Source organism: Pangasianodon hypophthalmus, chromosome 10 (assembly GCF_027358585.1).
Source record: "Pangasianodon hypophthalmus isolate fPanHyp1 chromosome 10, fPanHyp1.pri, whole genome shotgun sequence".
Lineage (NCBI taxonomy): Eukaryota > Metazoa > Chordata > Actinopteri > Siluriformes > Pangasiidae > Pangasianodon > Pangasianodon hypophthalmus.
The window spans coordinates 21849752-21867585 of NC_069719.1; the positions used below are offsets into that span (position 1 = coordinate 21849752).

Genomic DNA, 17834 nt, shown 5'->3' on the forward strand with positions numbered 1-17834 from the left:
GCTTTGAAACCTAAATTAATTCCTGCACTACCAGCTGCCATTAGAAGTCACAAAATTAGTTGTAGTGTACAGTGTAGTTTACAGTGTAGTTTACATTGCTGTAAACTCTTTAATTCGTCATGTCAGGGTCAAGATTCTACCGCTGTCCCTTGAGAGAAACCTTCTAAGCATAGGTTTAGATTGACTGGTGGACCCAATTCCAAGGAAAATGAAAGACATTTAACTAAGAGCAATAATATTTGTAACCCATTAAAAAGAAAAATGGGTCATTCAAAAAATTATAACAAAGATGACGTTAACTTACAATTTAACTTAACCACCGTGAAAGCACATCAAATAGTGTGCTGAAATTTAGCTTCAGTTTACATACACCAAGCTGAAATCTCTTTAAACAGTCTGGAAGATTGCAGAAATAGTTATAACGACTTTTAGTAGCTTTTGATTGACCAGTTTTCGCTGGTCCGTCGGCAGAAGCAATTTCCAAACAACTTACGGTACCACAATCATCTGTACGAACAAATGCATACACAACAATCTTGCGACCACACAGACACAATATCGTTCAGAAAAGAGGGACGAGTTAACTCGAAGAGATGACCAAACTTTAGTCCCAAAGGTTCAACTGAACCCCAAGACAACAACAAAGGAACTGGTGAAAAAGAGGCATCAGGAATCAAATAGGTATATCCACCATTAAAAGAGTCCTACATTGCCATGGCCTGAAAGGGTGTCATGCAAGGAAGAAACCCCTACTTTAAGACATAAAAAAGCCAAAGTGAATCTTGTAGGTAGTGTTTTGGAGGAATATTCTCTGATCAGATAAAACAAAAATTTAACCCTACGGCTGTAATGATCAACACTATGTACGGAGGAAAACGTGCAAGACTTTTAAAGAACACTATCTCATCTGTAAAACATGGGGAAGGCAGCATCATGTTGTGGTGGTGTTTTGCTGAAAAGTGACTAGTGTACTTAAAACAGATGGCATCACAAGGAAGAAGGAGTATGTAGAAATATTGAAACAACACCTCAAGACAACAGCCAGAAAGTGAAAACTTGGTGGCAACTGTGTCTTCCATCAGGACAAGCATCCCAAGCATACAATCAAAGTTGTAACAAAATGGCTTAAAGGCAACAGTGTGAAAGTATTGGAGTGGCAGTTACAAAGCCCTGGCCTGAATCCCATAGAAAATTTATGGAGCGAACTGAAAAAATATGTGTGAGCAAAGAAGGCCCAAAACCTGACTGAGTTACACCAGTTCTGCCAGGTGGAATGAGCAAAGTTCTGGAAAAGTATAGTGAGAAGCTTGTGGAAGCCTATCCCAAGCATTTGACTCAAGTTCAAGCAATTAAAAGGCATTGCCACTAAATACTTACAAAATGTACATAAACTTCTGACCCAGAGAAAAGCTGATATAAATAAAAGCTGACATATATCTGTTTCCTGGCTATTATTTTGAAATGACCTCTGTTGACCTATTCTGAAACGGAAAAAAAGTAAATACGCTAATTGACTTGACACAGTTTCATATTACCAAAGCTTTGGTAATATGAAATGTGTAGAGCTGTGAAAAATTGAGCTGAAATGTACGTAAACCTTTTGCCTCAACTGTTAGAGGTCTGTTATTATATTTCTTTGAGGTTATGTTTCCTTGTAGGACAAAATTTTCATCAATAGGGGAATTATTTTTATTGTTCTGTTCAGTAAAACAGTCTTATGAAATACGAAAAATAATCGTCATGAGATGGTGGATCGTTGTGGATCCAGGCAAAAAAAAAAATTATATATGATATTTTTGCCAGATTGCCGACTGCTACCCACACATCACTACTTAACCACATCTTTTTGAAAAGCTGTAAGCATGAAAGAAACCAGGTGCACTCACCTCATCCATGCTGTTATCACGTGATGCTATCTTGGTTTGCATTGCTGTGCACTCTTGATTAGCAGCAAGTGTAACGTGATTCGCCCAGGGTAGCTTAATTTACGAACTTTATTTTATCAGGGCTACTTCGGTTCAAGACTTTAGCAAGTATCTCAGCTATCATTCAACACAGAGCACATGGACTTCAATTTTATAATGAGCTAAGTTACAAATAATAACTTAGTTTCTGTACAGAGCCGACTTCAGTTTTGCTTGGATTCCTGACCTTAACAGATAATTAATCAAAGAAAAGAAAAAATCTGACTAAATGCTAACTTTAGAGGATAGCAGCTACAGCCAATTTGTGTCCAGCTTTCAGCATTTTTTTTGTTGAAAACACGTAATGTGTACATGACACACTGGCCATGTCCCCTTCTTTTTCCTCATAGTCAGTGTCGCTGCAGCCTACAATGTCACAAGTGGATAGTATTGTCAATCAGCAACAGTCAGGGGCACGATAGGACAATGGCATATTGCACACAATCTCACATGCCTACGCTTACGATGTTGGCTGAGTGAGAAACCTTGTTCTAACCCAGACAAGACTCAGAGGCATCACTGGTGAGACCTCTATAACAGGAGAGGAGACCAGCCTGGCAAGATGTTTTAGGTCAATTACTCTCATGTATAGGGACACATGATGTAGCCATTGCGAAAACATTTCCTGAGCAATGCATCAACTATATCTTTAAGAAACAAGTGCATCAGATTATACATTTAACATTACTGTACAAAGAGCCTTCAAAAGGCCTTATCTTCCTGGAAAAAATGGGACCCAGTCTGATCTGGTATAGACAGAAGCAAAAGCCTGAACAACACGGAAAAAACATGATTTTCTATTGTAGTATGAACAGTGGTTACGTGTGGCAGTCAACACAAAAAACGATGTTACTCAGAAAATCACTCACACTGTCCTTGAATGGTCAGTAATCGAATAATTATTGTAGTAGGTGTTAAGGTTCAAACATACTTGCTTTTAAGTACACATACACGTATGGAAAACGACTGTGATGCGTAGCCTGCAGTCATTTGAAGCGTCACTGGAGCACATCCTCAAGAATGAATGCAATGCGACTGCATGGTGCAATACCAATGTAAAAAAAAGGAATAGAAGATGCCTTTATTTGTCACATATACATTAGAGCACAGTGAAATTCTTTTTCTTTGTAAACCCCAGCTTGTTAAGAACTTAGGGTCAGACCAAAGGGTCTGCCCCTGGAACAGATAGGGTTATGAACGTTGCTCAGGGGCCAACAGCGGCAGCTTGGTGGTGCTTGGGCCCGAACCCCTGACCTTCCGATCAGTAAACCCAGAGCTTTAACCGTTCAGGCACCACTGCCCAAATAGTGGAGGCAGTATAGAACCATGTGATACTGTGCCCACAACTGAATAATGCTGTATCTCAAATTGCATACTATTCTAGACACTTATTGAGTACTAACACTAACCAGCTTTCCTATTACAGTTAGTGCTTGAATTAAAAAAACAAAAACAAAAAAAACTCTTTTTCTGTTTCAGGTGGCGGTCTTCTGGATTTTTTAGTTTTCAATTTGAGACGCATATCATGACAGCAATCATAATGACAGCGGAAGGTTTTAAGGAGAAACAGAGCTCGCCAGTGTGTTTACCACTGCTGTGCATGAAATCGCTAAACATTACAGATCGACTTGGAAACTGGAAGATGGACAGGAATGTATTGGCTCTGACGTGCCATCTATTGGATTGGGCTTTTAATACTCTAGATGTACATAGGATAAAAAAGCGAGTATGCGCAATGATGCTCACGTAGCAGATGCCTGGTGAAAGTGTCACCTTTATGAGAAAAGTTACTGACTGTGTAGTCTGCACTCCATGGCTGCACTGAAGGCTGGCAAAATCAAAGGCTTGAATTATTATGAATTGCTTTTAACAACACTGAACAACATTACTGCAACTGTTGCATTCAACAACAGTTATTAGAACACACTGATGTCTATATCCACAAAATAAGTCAGCATCTGTATTATATAAATACACTCACCGTTCACTTTAATAGTACACCTGCTCATTTAGGCAGTTATCCAAACAGCCAATTATGTGGCAGCAGCACAAAGCATAAAATCATGCAGATACAGGTCAAGAGCTTCAGCTAATATTCACATCAAACATCAGAATGAGGAAAAAGTGTGATCTCTGTGTCTTTAACTGTGGCATGGATGCTGGTGCTAGAGGGGCTGGTTTGAGTATTTCATATATATGTAGACGGATATAGTGACTCTCATAAGCACTCTTTACAACCGTAGAGAGCAGAAAAGCATCTCAGCATGCACAAAACACTGAACCTTGAGGTGGATGGGCTACAACAGAAGACCACCACGTCAAGGTCCACTCCTGTCGCCAAGAGCCAAAATCTGAGGCTATCATGGGCACATGCTCATCAAAACTGGATAGCTGAAGATTAGAAGAAAAGAAAAAAAAAATGACCCAGTCTTTTTTCAGTCTTAAACTGCTTTTGTAGCCCATCCACCTCAAGGTTTGATGTGCAATCTGAGATGCTTTTCTGCTTCACATGGTTGTAAAGAGTGCTTATTTGAGTTACTACAGACTTCCTGTCAGCTCAAACCAGTCTGGTCATTCTCCTCTGATCTCTCATCAACAAGGTGTTTCAGCCTCCAGACCCTCCACACACAAGATGTTTTTTTGTTTTTCACACCATTATGTGTGAACTCTAGACACTGCTGTGTGTGAAATTCCCAGGAGATCAGCATTTTATGAAATACTCAAACCAGCCCATCTGGTACTAACAACTATGCCATGTTAAAGTCACAGCGATCACACTTTTTCTTCATTTTGATGTTTGAAGTGAACATTCACTGAAGCTCTTGACCTGTATGATTTTATGTGTTGTGCTGCTGCTACATGATTAGCCCTATAAATGCAAATTATATATATTTTTAATTATTAATGTTAAATAATGTATACTAAAAATTTAAATATTGATGTTAAAACACTGAAATTATTCATATTCGCTGTTATCACAACAGAGAAAGGAAGCTCGAGGATAATCGAGGTAAATATGTGCAACTGAATAGGGCACCAATCCTATAATTTTGCCTATGGCTCTCAAAACAGTAAATCCGGCTCTGGGTGCACAGGTGTTCCTATTAAAGTGGAGAGAGAGTATATAATGTAATACACAGTGCCTCTGGATGCTCAGATTTATTCAGAAATAGGAAAATATGAGGAAATGTACTGACCAGCTCATACTGTTGGTCTGTCCCAATGGAAAACACCCCAGAGGGATAGATTTCACCCACTTGCAGCATGTGTGGAGGAAATGTTAGCAACTATTAAACAATGTAATAAAAATTACATGTAAAAAAATTACATGTAACAAAAATTAATGCTATTCATTTTTATAATCTCTAATGATGGTGTCCAGTCTCTTTCTATACTTTCTCTGCATACTCAGAACAGAACTGAACTTAAAAGACAATGTGGTGACCTGAGAAAACCCACTGGATATTGCTGGCTAAATTCTGCAAAACACCCAAAAATGATGCAAAATCAGGTTTTGACCAAAACTGAGCTACATTATTAGTATATTACCAATAATATACTTTGACATCTTTATTTTAAGAAAGCATAAATGTATTTTACCAAACTGAGGTGGAAATATTATTATTTAGGATAATTTCTAACCTTGTCTTGGCTTCTGTTTGCAAAAAAAAATCATGTTGTGTAAGGAGATAGTTTAAGAAACACAGCGGTAAAAACAGTCAGTCTACTTAAAGATTTCTAAAAACTCTCAAAATGTCCACAATGCACCTGTGTGGTCACATCATCAAAATAGCAAAGACGGCTTAGAGAGTCTGTACAGATGACAGTGGACAAAGTTTTAAATCTTCTTGAATGACCTAATAAAAATATGGAAGATTTATACAAGAGAATAGAACTGACTGAATTAATTTGTTATTTCCTCACCGATTTAAGCATGGAAACTGATCCGTTAAGTGAAGAGACAACAAGGAGGCTTGTATTTAAATTCCATGAGTGACTTTTACCTCAGGCACTGAGACAGAAACTGATTTGGATAATGCTGGTGAAAAATGATTACACACTTCCCAATCTAAACTCAAATTTTTGATAGTGTCACTAATGTCGATTTCCATAAGTCACTTAGATTACAATTACAGAAATATTCAGGCGTTTGCTTGCCTGTCAAATGAGGACAATAATAAAACAGGTTACGATCATTCCAAATGAGATAATAAAAAGGTGAATTGTTAAAATAGATTATGGTGTAACGATTTCTAATTATCTATAAATGCTTGCCCTTTTTATAAGGGATTGTTTTTAAACATAGAATGACCACTGGATGCATGGGAGTTCTGAATGGCCTGTCAGTCAGTAAGCTATGAATAAAGGCTGCTATCAAGATCAACAGTTTATGGTCTTATTTTTAATCTGTATGTCATATTTATTACATATTAAATGGAGTGCAAATTAAATCAATAAATAGCAGTTGTGCTGTGTGTATTGCAACAAAAACCAAAGCAATGTCACATACAGATCATTAATGTTTTAGGTCACAGGTTCCCAACCCTGGTCCTGTAGTTCCCACTGTCCCGCATATTTTAGTTTTTTCCCTGCTCGAAAACTAATTCCGATTCCACTAATCAGCTAAATTGGAAAATGTTGGATTGCCCTTCATGAGTTTAACAGTGTTTTCACACTTGGTCCTTTTCAGGGGTCTGAGCACGGTTCGCTGAATTTTTGGCCCATGTGTGAACACTCCAAACAATCTCCTTTTAAAGGGAACCGAGCCGAGACCATCTTGCAGGTGGTCTGGGTACAGTTCACTTTCTGCTTATGGCACAGTTCACTAAAAACATGCATTGTGAACACAAATCGCACAGGGCTCACTTGATTTTCCATTTGTAAATTCTCATACAGACCTCCGTACAAATTGTGCTATTCAACATGGCTGGTTCTGCTGGACCAGGTATGCTATGGGCAGATGAGGAAATGGCTGCACTTCTCCAAATTTGGAAGGAAGACTATATTAAGAAACAACTATCAACCACCCACAGAAATTCAAAAGCCTTTCTTCAATTTTCAGCTAAACTGAAAGACAGAGGATTTAAACGGACCGCCTTCCAGTGCCGGGGTAAAATGAAAAAATTATGCCAGAAATATATGGTTTGATTTTGTTCATTTTTAACTCTCTTTTCCAGTTCTTTTTTGTAATTTAAAAAATGTTATAATAACAGGAAAATTAGCACATGTTTAAGGTCAGCCATCTTGCACAATATTGCTGTACCCACAATGCACAGCACTGCAAGAGGCCAAGAACCCAAAAAGCAACAGTATGAATACAAAGAGGTCTAAGAACCCATTACTGGTTAAGTGGACCAAGAAAGGATCTGAGTCCTCCTTCAGGGACAGGGACAGTGTGAATGTAAAGAGGGCATGTTACAGCAGGGAAAACACTAAACTGGAACCCTGTGATCAAAAGGTTATCAAAAGGACAACCAAAGCTAAAGTTACATGTACTATCATAGCTTGTCTACTTCTACATAGGCACACTGACAGTAACCAGCATTCATCCTTTTCAGTAGACAAACAGCTACAGCTTTAGTATAATGACTAGACTAATTCTTAAATCAACAGTTTGCCATTGCCAGGCTTAGATCAACAATTTGCTGTTTTTGGAGTCCTGTGAGGTGAATGATCCCTTTCTGCATATTGCCTCATCTAGGAATGACCCAATCCAACATTTTCCAATTTCAAGACAACACTGGTACCAGAGCTCTAAATATCAGCATAACATATCAGCAAACATAAATAATACGTTAAACATCAGAAACGTGATGTACTAGGAGAGTTTATGTGCTGGGCAAGGTCTGCTTCATGTCATCCACCATCACGTGCACTGACAGCATAAAATACTTCAGTGGATCAAATTGTATGTATTTTTTTTAACATTTCAAATTCGACTTACTTCGACATTTCAAGTCAGTATCGACACGAGCACCAAATTTCATTATGGAGTCTTGTCAGCTGAGCAGCTCGATCATTACTGGTCTGGAAAAATTTAAACATAAATCTGGCACATATTGCAGATATCAGCATTTCTAAAGTATCTTTTAAATATTATTACAGGTCTAGAAACACATTTAAGATTGTTAAGGGTGATTCACGTGCCTCACTGATGAACAGGAGTTGTCTAATGTTTACAGCATCTAATAGACCAGGGATCATCAACTGGCAGACCACAGTCCAGATAGGGATGCAGTAAGGTATTTCAGCAGTCTGAACCAACTACTTTGAAAAAATATGGCAAAACCGATCAACTTAGTTAAAAATGGCTGTAGGTCAATAACTCCAGTTTTCTAAACAAAAACCAGCATGGCTTCTGGAAGCAGATTCTCTGTTTCAGCTTATCCAATCACATGATTTTATGTCAGCTGTTTAGCTGAAGGCAGCTCACCAGACCAGAGACAAGCTGCAGAGGTCAAAAGGGAGAGTTTTTTTTATTATTATTTAATTTAGCTGATTCGTAAAGTGATCTGGTCTGGTCTGATTCTTAAAGTGACAACATAACATTAAAAAGATTGATGTCAAAAAAATGTCTAAAGATGAACTGACAGAAGTATGCATTTATTCTATGCTTCAAGTTCGAAACTGATGTGTCTCAACTGTTCAGAGTAGATGTGGACATCAGGGGAAAAAAAGTCACGAGAACAGGCAGTTTTTTACTTTAATACAGAAGAAAAGATAGGAAGATTGCAGGACAAAGAAAAGCCATGTTCAATAATATGGGAATGTACAGGTTGCTTGTGTGGCATTTATCACATTTATTCATTCACCTTAAGTAACTGATTTATGCTGGTCAGCTGGTTTAAATTACTAATTTGTTTCTATTTTGGGAAATCAACCAAGTTTGTTACAAAATATTGCTGACAGGCACCATTAGAAATAAAAAAACTGCAGGAGCTGGTGGAACTGGGATTAAAAATGATCACAGACACACCTCTGTTTCAGTCATAATGTGAAGCATTACTATGAAACAAAACATAACCACTTCAACCGGTCTTATTTATAGTCATCAATTAATCACTAATAGTTAAGCAATAGTTAAAAAGTAATGACGTCACCATTCAGTCATCTTGGTGGCTTATCCAGACCTTTGTAAGTAAGGAATTTAATGTGGCTGGAACTTTACAAAATTTGGTTGTATACCTCCGTCATAGACATTGTACTACCACTTAATTATTTAAGTGTGTGTTATGAAATGCACCCCCACTTCATATCTCACCTACTATAAAAAAAAACTGCACACTAAAGTCCACTGCATGCTGTCCGCAACGCACTCTCCCGTCAGAGTAGCAATGTTACACAATGCTCACGGTCTTGCATATATTAAGTCGACTGTAGTTAATGCATGCAAGACTCCTGTTACTCTGTCTACATGTACTGTGCTGAATGTTGATCTGCACCTGTGCTGCTCAAAAAAAAAACAGGTCGTTATATTACACTGTACAGACGTGCAGCTACATGCATAATGACAAATTTGAACTCGACTAATTTAATGCAACACTGCGGCTTAAAAAGAGGAAGTCACCCTAAAACTGGTGGGGTTTTTTTTTGTTGTTTTTTTTTTACTTGTTGGTCAGTAACATGCTCCTCGGATCAGAAACATCTGAAATAACATCTACTAAGAGCTAAACGCATCATCTAGCTGTTAGCTCAAAGCTTTCTCTAACAAAACACTACAGATCACCCAGCTGGACGAATTTAAACATAATAATAAAACTTTCTATAATAAAATACGTTTACTTATTACAAAATACATGTTTAAACAGTTATTGTGGCTTTACAGAGACCGCGATATTAAAAGTAACAGAAGTGTCCTAGCTGACAAACTCACAAGCTAATAAGCTAGCTTCATCCTTAAAGTACGTGGAAGAGTTCACTGGGATGGCTTTTTACATAAAACTAGTCCTCTTGTACTGTCAAAGTTAAGTGATAGTTACGGCTATAAAAAAAATAAGGGCTCGTACATTATCCATTTATATATTCGGAAGTAAAAACAGCTAAAACACTAGACTGTGCTAGCATGCTAGCTCAGAAAAGAGCTGATCCGTCCCGACGCCATGTTGACCAAAACAAAATGGCTGAACAGGAGATTAGTTGACAAAGTCAGCTGGCTGCATTTATAGTTTCTACAGGCTGCTTTTCCGAGGCTAAGGCAGTGCTATCATGTGATAAGTGTTGTAGGCTTAACAAGAAGACCTAAACTGCGGTTAAATTCACGGGTAAGGTGCACTCAAGGAACGGAGCCCATTTTTCCTTACTATGTTATTACTAATAAATCGCAGTGTGCTAAGCTAGGCCTATTTTTTTTTTAACTAGCTCGCGAACTTGGCATGTTATTCCGCGTTACTTCACAGGCAAAGGTACTCAGAGGTGGTAACTGTTATCTACAACGTAGAACGCCTGAATTCAAAATTATCTAAACGAGCCAGCCAAAGCTAATGTGTCAGTGAATCTAGCCAGCTGGTTAGCAAGTGTGCTAACGCGGTGCTGCTATTCGATACCTGTAGTTCGGCCCTCTCGACTTCCCAGTGCGCCCTCTCCATCTCGAAGCGGGCCCACTCGTGCTGGATGTAATGTAAAATCCCGGGGATCGTGTACTGCTGCGGCCTCGGCGCCTCATCTTGCTGCTGTTGCCCCATCGCTGAGCCTCCAGCACCAGCTAGATGAGCGTTAACGCTGCTGTTATTACCGTGCTGTGGCGACTGCTGCTGCTGTCTCGCGGTGGCCATTCCTCCTCCTCCTCCTCCTCCTCCGCCGCCGGGGTGTTCATCCATTTTTACCAAATAAGAAAAGTCCTGGTAAAAGATAGCCCCGGGTAGCGAGACTAATTCACAAATGTATTCCCTTTCACTGTCTGTGTCGTAGTAAAATGTCACCGCGTCGGCGAAACACACAAACGGCGCGTCCCTTGGGCAGCACGGCGTAGTGGCTTTCTGTGTCAGCGCCCGGATTTACCGGCCGCCATTACTCCGATCCCTGGATGTGGATGTGAGGCTCCGTACTGAGAGAGGGAGAGTCGGAGCCGCGCTGCATGACGGGATGCGCCCAGGCTGTGTCCAAAAACCACACACACTACCCTCTCTAACAGGATGTTACAACCTGTGGTGGCGTGCTATTTTGACATACTCTTTAGTGCGGGAGTGTGCGGTTTTGGACGTGGCCTAAAGTCATCCAACTACAGTGGCCACTTCCAAATACAGAACTCGTGCGTAAGTGGGAGTTTATAGATGGGATGTCCACAAACTCACAGTGAATGTGGTGTAGAAAAATACACGTTTAGTGTCCGGGAATAACGGAAAACAATAAAATCAGCACACTAAAGGTTATAATTTTCTAAATTGTTTGTTTTGATATATTTTGGAGACTGATATTTTCTTTGTTTGTTTGTTTCTTTCTGTCATTTATTTATTTATTTTGTTTGTTTGTTGTTTGTTTGTTTGTTTGCATTAATTTTTTTTTTTTTTAAAAGGTGTCTTCTCTCCTAAGTGATCATGATCAAGTTCCTGCTGATGGTGAATAAGCAGGGCCAGACTCGCCTGTCTAAGCATTATGAGCATGTGGACATTGGGAAAAGAGCTGCTCTGGAGGTCGATGTGGTCAAGGCCTGTCTGTTCAGGAAGAAAGACGAGGTCAGTTCACCTCTTTCATTTCTCATTAATTTTCTACCATTGAATGAGAAAGGAACTGTATAATAACAAAATTAATTGTTTATATTAGACCACACAATCTGACTATATATAAACACAAGAAGGTTAGGTTTAAAACTATTCATCCAGACTGTAGATAATAAATAGCAATGCATAACTGCAATAAAAATTAAGAAAATATTACAAAGCGTGTTCAGGAGATATTTATTTAATATTTTTTGAAGGAATGTCTGGTGTCAGTGCTTTGTAACAGTTAGATCTGAACTTGTAAAAACTGTAGCCTTTTTGTTCAGGTCCCTTAGTGGTGTAGGTGCAGGTGTCTACAGTCTGACTATTGTGCACAAATAAAATTTTCATATAAAGAATACAGCGACAATATCAACAAAAGCTGTATGATATCTTTCAAAGTAATGTTATCTATCCACGTATCGCCTTGGGACTTGTTTATAGCCTGCCAGACCTCTGGGCGTAACATTGCCAAGTATTTTGGACATCACAAACCAAATGCTATTAGCATAAAAAAAAATTGTTTCAGCAAGGCAACAAGAAAATAAAAAAAGTTTTAAAAAAGTTCTATCATAGTTTATTTAGTTATAAATAAAACTAAACTTTTTTATCCCATGGCCTATTTTGGTATATGTCTATCCTTTCATTTAAGTGAGAAGTTATTGGTGTGCAGTGCTTAAATTTTGGGAGAGTAAGACTCAAATTGAATTAGGAAAATAAAATAAAATTAAAAAAACAGAAAATTACCCTATTTTATTTACCTTATAGTGTCATAATGGTAATGGTATTCACAGCATGCACAAAATATCGAACCTTGAGGTGGATAGGCAGCAGAAGACCACAGTGGGTTCCACTCCTGTCAGACAAGAACAGGAATCTGAGGCTATCATGGGGACAGGCTCACCCAAACCTCCTCTGAATTATATTCAGGTGATGGAGGCTCCAGGCAGAAGTGGGGCATCAGGATGGATCAGGCAGATTCGGAGAGCATTAGGAGTTAGCAACACTGGTGTCTCAGGAGTAACGTGTGTAGCTTAACAGAGAAAGAAGAAAAGAGAGAATTATTTGGTATGCTCTTGTTCTGTAATGGTGTAAGAGGATGAACAGTGTGTACAAAATAGCAGTTTCCCTGTGTGAAGTGCTTGGTGTCAATTATCACCTGGGTATAATGTAGATCTTTTGTAAAAATAGACAAAATAATGCCCCACTTCTTCCTTTCTGTCTTTTCTTTCACTGTTTAAGAGTCATTTGGTGTTTCCAGCCATCTGTGCACTTTACCTTTTATGGTGTTAAATGCTAAATGCTGTGTCAGGAACGCACTTTACACTTTACGGGTGATCAACATACATTCACGAGTATGAAGAAAATCAGCATTTTCGAAACTTTTGTAAGTCTGGCAGACGTTTTAGTTCGGCTTGGCTTACCGAAACATGTACACACCACTTTACTAAAAGATTGCTATTAGAACTATTAGAAGAAACACACTATTAGAATTAGACATTAGGACACTATTAGAACTGATAGAATTGTGATAGAATTTTGACAGTATTAGACCTGTTGGATTTCTTACACTTTTAACTCAATTCAATTCAATTTTTTTTTATATAGCCCTTTTAACAATGGACATTGTCACAAATCACCTTCTGGATGTACAGTAGATTTAAATTGATCCCTAATGTGCAAGAAAAAGCTCCCAGAGACGACATGAGGAAGAAACCTTGAGAGGAACCATGACTCAAAAGGGACCCCATGCTGTTCTGGGTAACACTGGACAGTGCAATTATGAGTCATTACTCATCCACAGCTGTATACTATAGAGTCAAGCAGTGCTAGATGTGTTGGAAGGATCAGAATTGTTTTTGAGTTCCTCAGAGTTTTAGATTTAAGTCTATAGTATCCATGTGACTTTATCCACTGTATAATAATGTATAATGAATATAATGAGCATAAACAGTTTTTAGCATCTGCAATCCTCAGGCTTTCCAAATGAGAACATCCACAGCCATCTGTAAAGTATAATCTCACAGCAAACTTTAAGCCAGCAATGTGGGGTCATCCTCAGCAGCAGTGAGTGAGTGAAAAAGGAGAGAGAGAAAGAGACAGAGAGAGAGAACAAACACAGATTATTATGTATGCTCCTGGTTTGTAGTTGTTTGTGAGGCTGTACATTGTGCGCAGAGTGTAAGCAGGGGCTCCGACAAGACTAGCTATGAAAGTGTAACTAAAAGGGAGAGCCAGAAGGTAACACAGGCATGAGGGCACATTAAGACATAAAGCAGCCAGCCACTCCATAGTGAGAGCGAGAGGGCAACAGCATCCAAATAGCGCAAGACCAGCACTCTCTATGCCCATAAACCCTCCAGATCTGTACCTTTACCTTAGACAGTTATTAACAAAAGTCTTGAATAAACAAATAGGTTTTCAGCCTAGACTTAAATATTGAGACTGTGTCTGAGTCCCGAACACTAATTGGAAGGTTGTTCATAACTGAGGGGCTAAGAAAAAGATCTGTCCCCTGCTTTAGTTTTCATTGTTTTAGGTACCAATAAAGAGCCTGCACCTTTTGATCGAAATAGGAATGGTGAAACATAAAAGACCAGGTACTGCTCAGGTACTGTGGTGAGTGAACATTCAGTGCTTTATATGTCATTAGTAGTTTTGTGCAAAAGTTTACTGTGAGCCAATGCAGTGTAGATAAAATAGGGGTGATGTGCTCAAATCATCTAGTTCTAGTGAGGACTCTGGCTGCTACATTCTGGACTAACTGGAGCTTGTTTATGCACCTACTGAAACATCCAGACAGCTAGGCATTAAAATAGTCCAATCTAGAGGTAACAAAATAATGGCTTAGTATTTCTGTATTATGTAGTGACATTGTATTTCTTATCTTAGCAATATGTCTGAGATGAAAAAGGCTGTGCTTATTATATTTTCTATAGGAGCTTCAAATGAGAGACTGGAGTCAGTTATTACACCAAGGTCTTTTATTGCTGCACATGGTGTAACTGAATGTCCATCCAGAGTTACTATGTAATCAGAAAGCTTACTTCTAGCTTTCTGTGGTCCTAGTAGAAGTATGTCTGTCTTGTTAGAATTAAGTAGAAAGGAAGTAGAAAGGACGTTATTCAGCATCTAGTGTCTAATGTTCTTTACACATTCCTCAACTTTATTAACCAAGTGTCTATCATCTGGCTTTGTTTAAACATATAGCAGTAGAAGCTAAAACCATGATTATGAATAGACTGATCAGCCATAACATTAAAACCACTGACAGGTGAAGTGAATAACATTGATTATCTCGTTACAGTGGCACCTATGAAGGGTTGGGATATATTAGGCACCAAATATATAGTATAGTTCTCCATGATGATGTGATAGAAGCAGGAAAAATCAGCAAGCGTAAGGATCTGAGCGACTTTGACAAGGGTCAATTTGTGGTGGCTAGACGACTGGGTCAGAGCACCTCCAAAACAGCAGGTCTTGTTGGGTGTTCCTCGTTTGCAGTGGTTAGTACCTCCCAAAAATGGTCCAAGGAAGGACAACCAGTGATCCAGTGACAGGGTCATGGGTGCCTAAGGCTCATTGATGCGTGTGGGGAGCGAAGGCTAGCCTGTTGATTCTGATCCCACAGAAGAGCTACTATAATTCTTAACTCCTGTATATTGTGGTAGACAGCTAAAATAGACAGCCTATATATTGTCCAAATATTTATGGACCTGACTGTATACACTATATGGACAAAAGTTTGTGTACACCTGACCATAACACCCACATGCGGGCCTTTCCTAAACTGGTGCCACAAAGTTGTAAGCGCACAATTGTATACAATGTCTTTGTATTCTGTAGCATTTCAATTTCCCTTCACTGAAACTAAGGGGCCCAAACCTGTTCTAGCATACCAGTGCCCCTGTGCCCATGTGGCTTGCCAGCGGTGGAGTGGAAGAACTCGAGTGGCCTACACAGAGCCCTGACCTCAACCCCACTGAGCAACTTTGGGATGAATTGGAATGCAGACTGTGCCCTAGGCCTATCACATATGAGTGTGATTAAAAAAAACAAAAAGTAATATGCAATAAAAAACAAAGAAAAACAATAATATTTTAGGCCTGCTTCACTGTGAAAGTTTTTGATAATTAACCTCTCCTTTTCAGTGCTCGTTTGTGGAGTATAAGGACTACAAGCTCGTGTATCGGCAGTACGCAGCTCTTTTCATTGTAGTTGGTATCACCGACAACGAAGTGAGTTATTCGGCCAAATGGTGTTACAGATGCTCTGTACTTTGATCATAATAAATAATTGCAAAATAAAAATTGCTGATATTTTGTTATTAACCATCTGTTGTGCCCAGCTATAGAAATTAAATTACATGTAAATCAGTACTTTTTCCTTTACACAGAACGAACTCTCCATTTATGAGCTCATCCACAACTTTATTGAAGTGCTTGACAAGTACTTCAGTCGGGTGGTAAGTTCAAGCTGCACCCTTCTAATAAGATTTAGCTGGGGTGCGTTTCTTGATAATTAATCCTATTGAATAACGAGCAACTTAACAAAAAGCTTACCTTGTATGTATACAAGACTGTTTTGTGACGATTTCCCAAATGCTTTAAGTAAGGAATAAAACTTAATGAGTGCTGTTACAGGAAAATTATCAAGGACAGGATGGTGTGATGCAGCCCTATGCAAAGAGTTACTGTTACCATGCCAAAGTGGATTAACTTCCAATAACAGCACATTTTATGTGCATTTTGTTTGGAACATGGTCTTTGTACAGTTGGGTATTTTCTTGGTTTACTTTGAACTTATAATTCGCAATTTATGATGGATGTCCCCCCTCCTGTTTTTGGCTAGGATGTGCAATATCTTACATTTCTTACATCTTCTCATCCTCCTGGCCTTTCCACATTATCCATTTGTTTTCCTCTCTAGTGTTCTCCTAAGGCCTTCTATCTTGTCTAGGTTGCTAAATCTCATTTTCCATCAGCATATTGCGTCCTAGTGTTTCACTGCTTAAATCATAAATGAATAATCTCTAACCTGAGTTATTTTACTACATTTCCTTCATAGAGAATCCATATAGTAATACCATAATGTCATTGTGTGGCCATTTATTGTGCAGTAAGGAACAAATAAAATATTCAGTGTCTAATAAGCTGAGCATCTGGATATAACCAGCATTCTCATATATTTTATTTGATTAATCAACATTCATACCAATTTAATAATTATATATGGTATAATGAGGCAGACTGGACTACAGATTGGCAAATAATTTTATTATTAAGTATTATTAAAAAAAAAAAAAAAAAAAAAAACGTTAATTCAAGAAAATTCTTAAGAGAAAGTTAACAAGCTACTAGTGTTATGACTGGGAAACGCACTCCTGTTAAATAATATTATAGAAACACAATCTGTGTCATTGACAATGTTTTCTTTTCTTCCTTCCCAGAGTGAATTAGATGTATCCTTTTATATAATTTATTTGCAGCCAACACCATGAATTTAGTTACTCAGACTATGTATTGGTGGACAGCTCCATGAGACTGTGTGCACATTACAAACCTCGCTGATACTTTCATTAGCCATCTTATTTATTAAAGAAAAACATAATGGTTTTATTTATTGAAAGCAAAAGATGTGTACAGGGCGTTAGTGGTTAAGAGTTAACAGTTAACCATTTGAATTAACTATATGGTGTCATCATAAAAAAAAGCTAACACAATGATCTCTTAAACACCTTAAATAATGTGTTGTGTATTGAAAGTTAGTATTTCTTTGTCCCATGTTAGATACGTCATACACAGTGTATTTAGGATGATGATGCATTGTTCCCCTTAATGCTTAGTAAATGTACTAAGTTATGTACATGTTTCATTTTTCCTGACAACTCAGCATAAACTGAGACCTATTGTTCCTTAATTCCAAAGCAGATTATGTTTAATTTGGACAAAGTACACATCATTCTTGATGAGATGATCCTGAACGGACACATCGTGGAGACCAACAAGAACCGCATACTTGCACCACTGCTGGCCTTAGACAAGATGGCAGAAGGATGAATGAAACAGCTACACTTGGGAAATGTGTACTGAACATGCTCATGAACATGCTCTATTTAAATATTCAACTATTACCTCACCGTTGTTGATTTTTTTTTTTTTTTTTTTTTTAAACA

The 17834-nt window shown here is 38.3% G+C and overlaps 2 protein-coding genes across 11 annotated transcripts in view; one reads left to right on the forward strand and one right to left on the reverse strand.

Annotated features, from left to right (window-relative positions):
• Window positions 1-11000, reverse strand: part of strn3 (striatin, calmodulin binding protein 3) — a 34259-nt gene extending 23259 nt beyond the window's left edge. For 3 of the 6 annotated variants that reach the window (XM_034307837.2, XM_053237751.1, XM_034307836.2), the window contains exon 1: window positions 10508-10999. In XM_034307837.2, coding sequence (XP_034163728.1) covers window positions 10508-10780 — 273 coding nt within the window. In that variant the 5' untranslated portion in view covers window positions 10781-10999. Of the gene's footprint in view, window positions 1-10507 lie in introns of all 6 variants that reach the window. The other 3 variants (XM_026919467.3, XM_026919466.3, XM_034307838.2) reach the window with 2 other exon arrangements.
• ap4s1 (adaptor related protein complex 4 subunit sigma 1) lies at window positions 9599-17814 on the forward strand. 5 transcript variants are annotated; one of them, XM_026919469.3, is made up of 6 exons: window positions 9599-10225; window positions 11476-11635; window positions 15811-15897; window positions 16056-16124; window positions 17109-17120; window positions 17590-17814. In XM_026919469.3, exons 2-6 carry the CDS (start codon window positions 11498-11500, stop codon window positions 17716-17718), a joined length of 435 nt encoding a protein of 144 aa, XP_026775270.1. In that variant the 5' UTR covers window positions 9599-10225; window positions 11476-11497; the 3' UTR covers window positions 17719-17814. The 5 variants fall into 5 exon arrangements, with proteins under 5 accessions (XP_026775270.1, XP_026775274.1, XP_053093729.1 ...); XM_026919470.3 differs by lacking the exon at window positions 9599-10225 and adding an exon at window positions 11181-11328; XM_026919473.3 differs by lacking the exon at window positions 17109-17120.
• The last annotated feature ends 20 nt before the right edge of the window (window positions 17815-17834 follow it).

Bases quoted from the DNA above. Each gene is read 5' to 3' on its own strand.
- ap4s1 (XM_026919469.3), top strand. From the start codon at position 11,498: ATGATCAAGTTCCTGCTGATGGTGAATAAGCAGGGCCAGACTCGCCTG. The intron at 11,636-15,810 runs GTCAGTTCACCT...TCTCCTTTTCAG, and splicing joins TGTTCAGGAAGAAAGACGAG to TGCTCGTTTGTGGAGTATAA. The intron at 15,898-16,055 runs GTGAGTTATTCG...TCCTTTACACAG, and splicing joins TTGGTATCACCGACAACGAA to AACGAACTCTCCATTTATGA.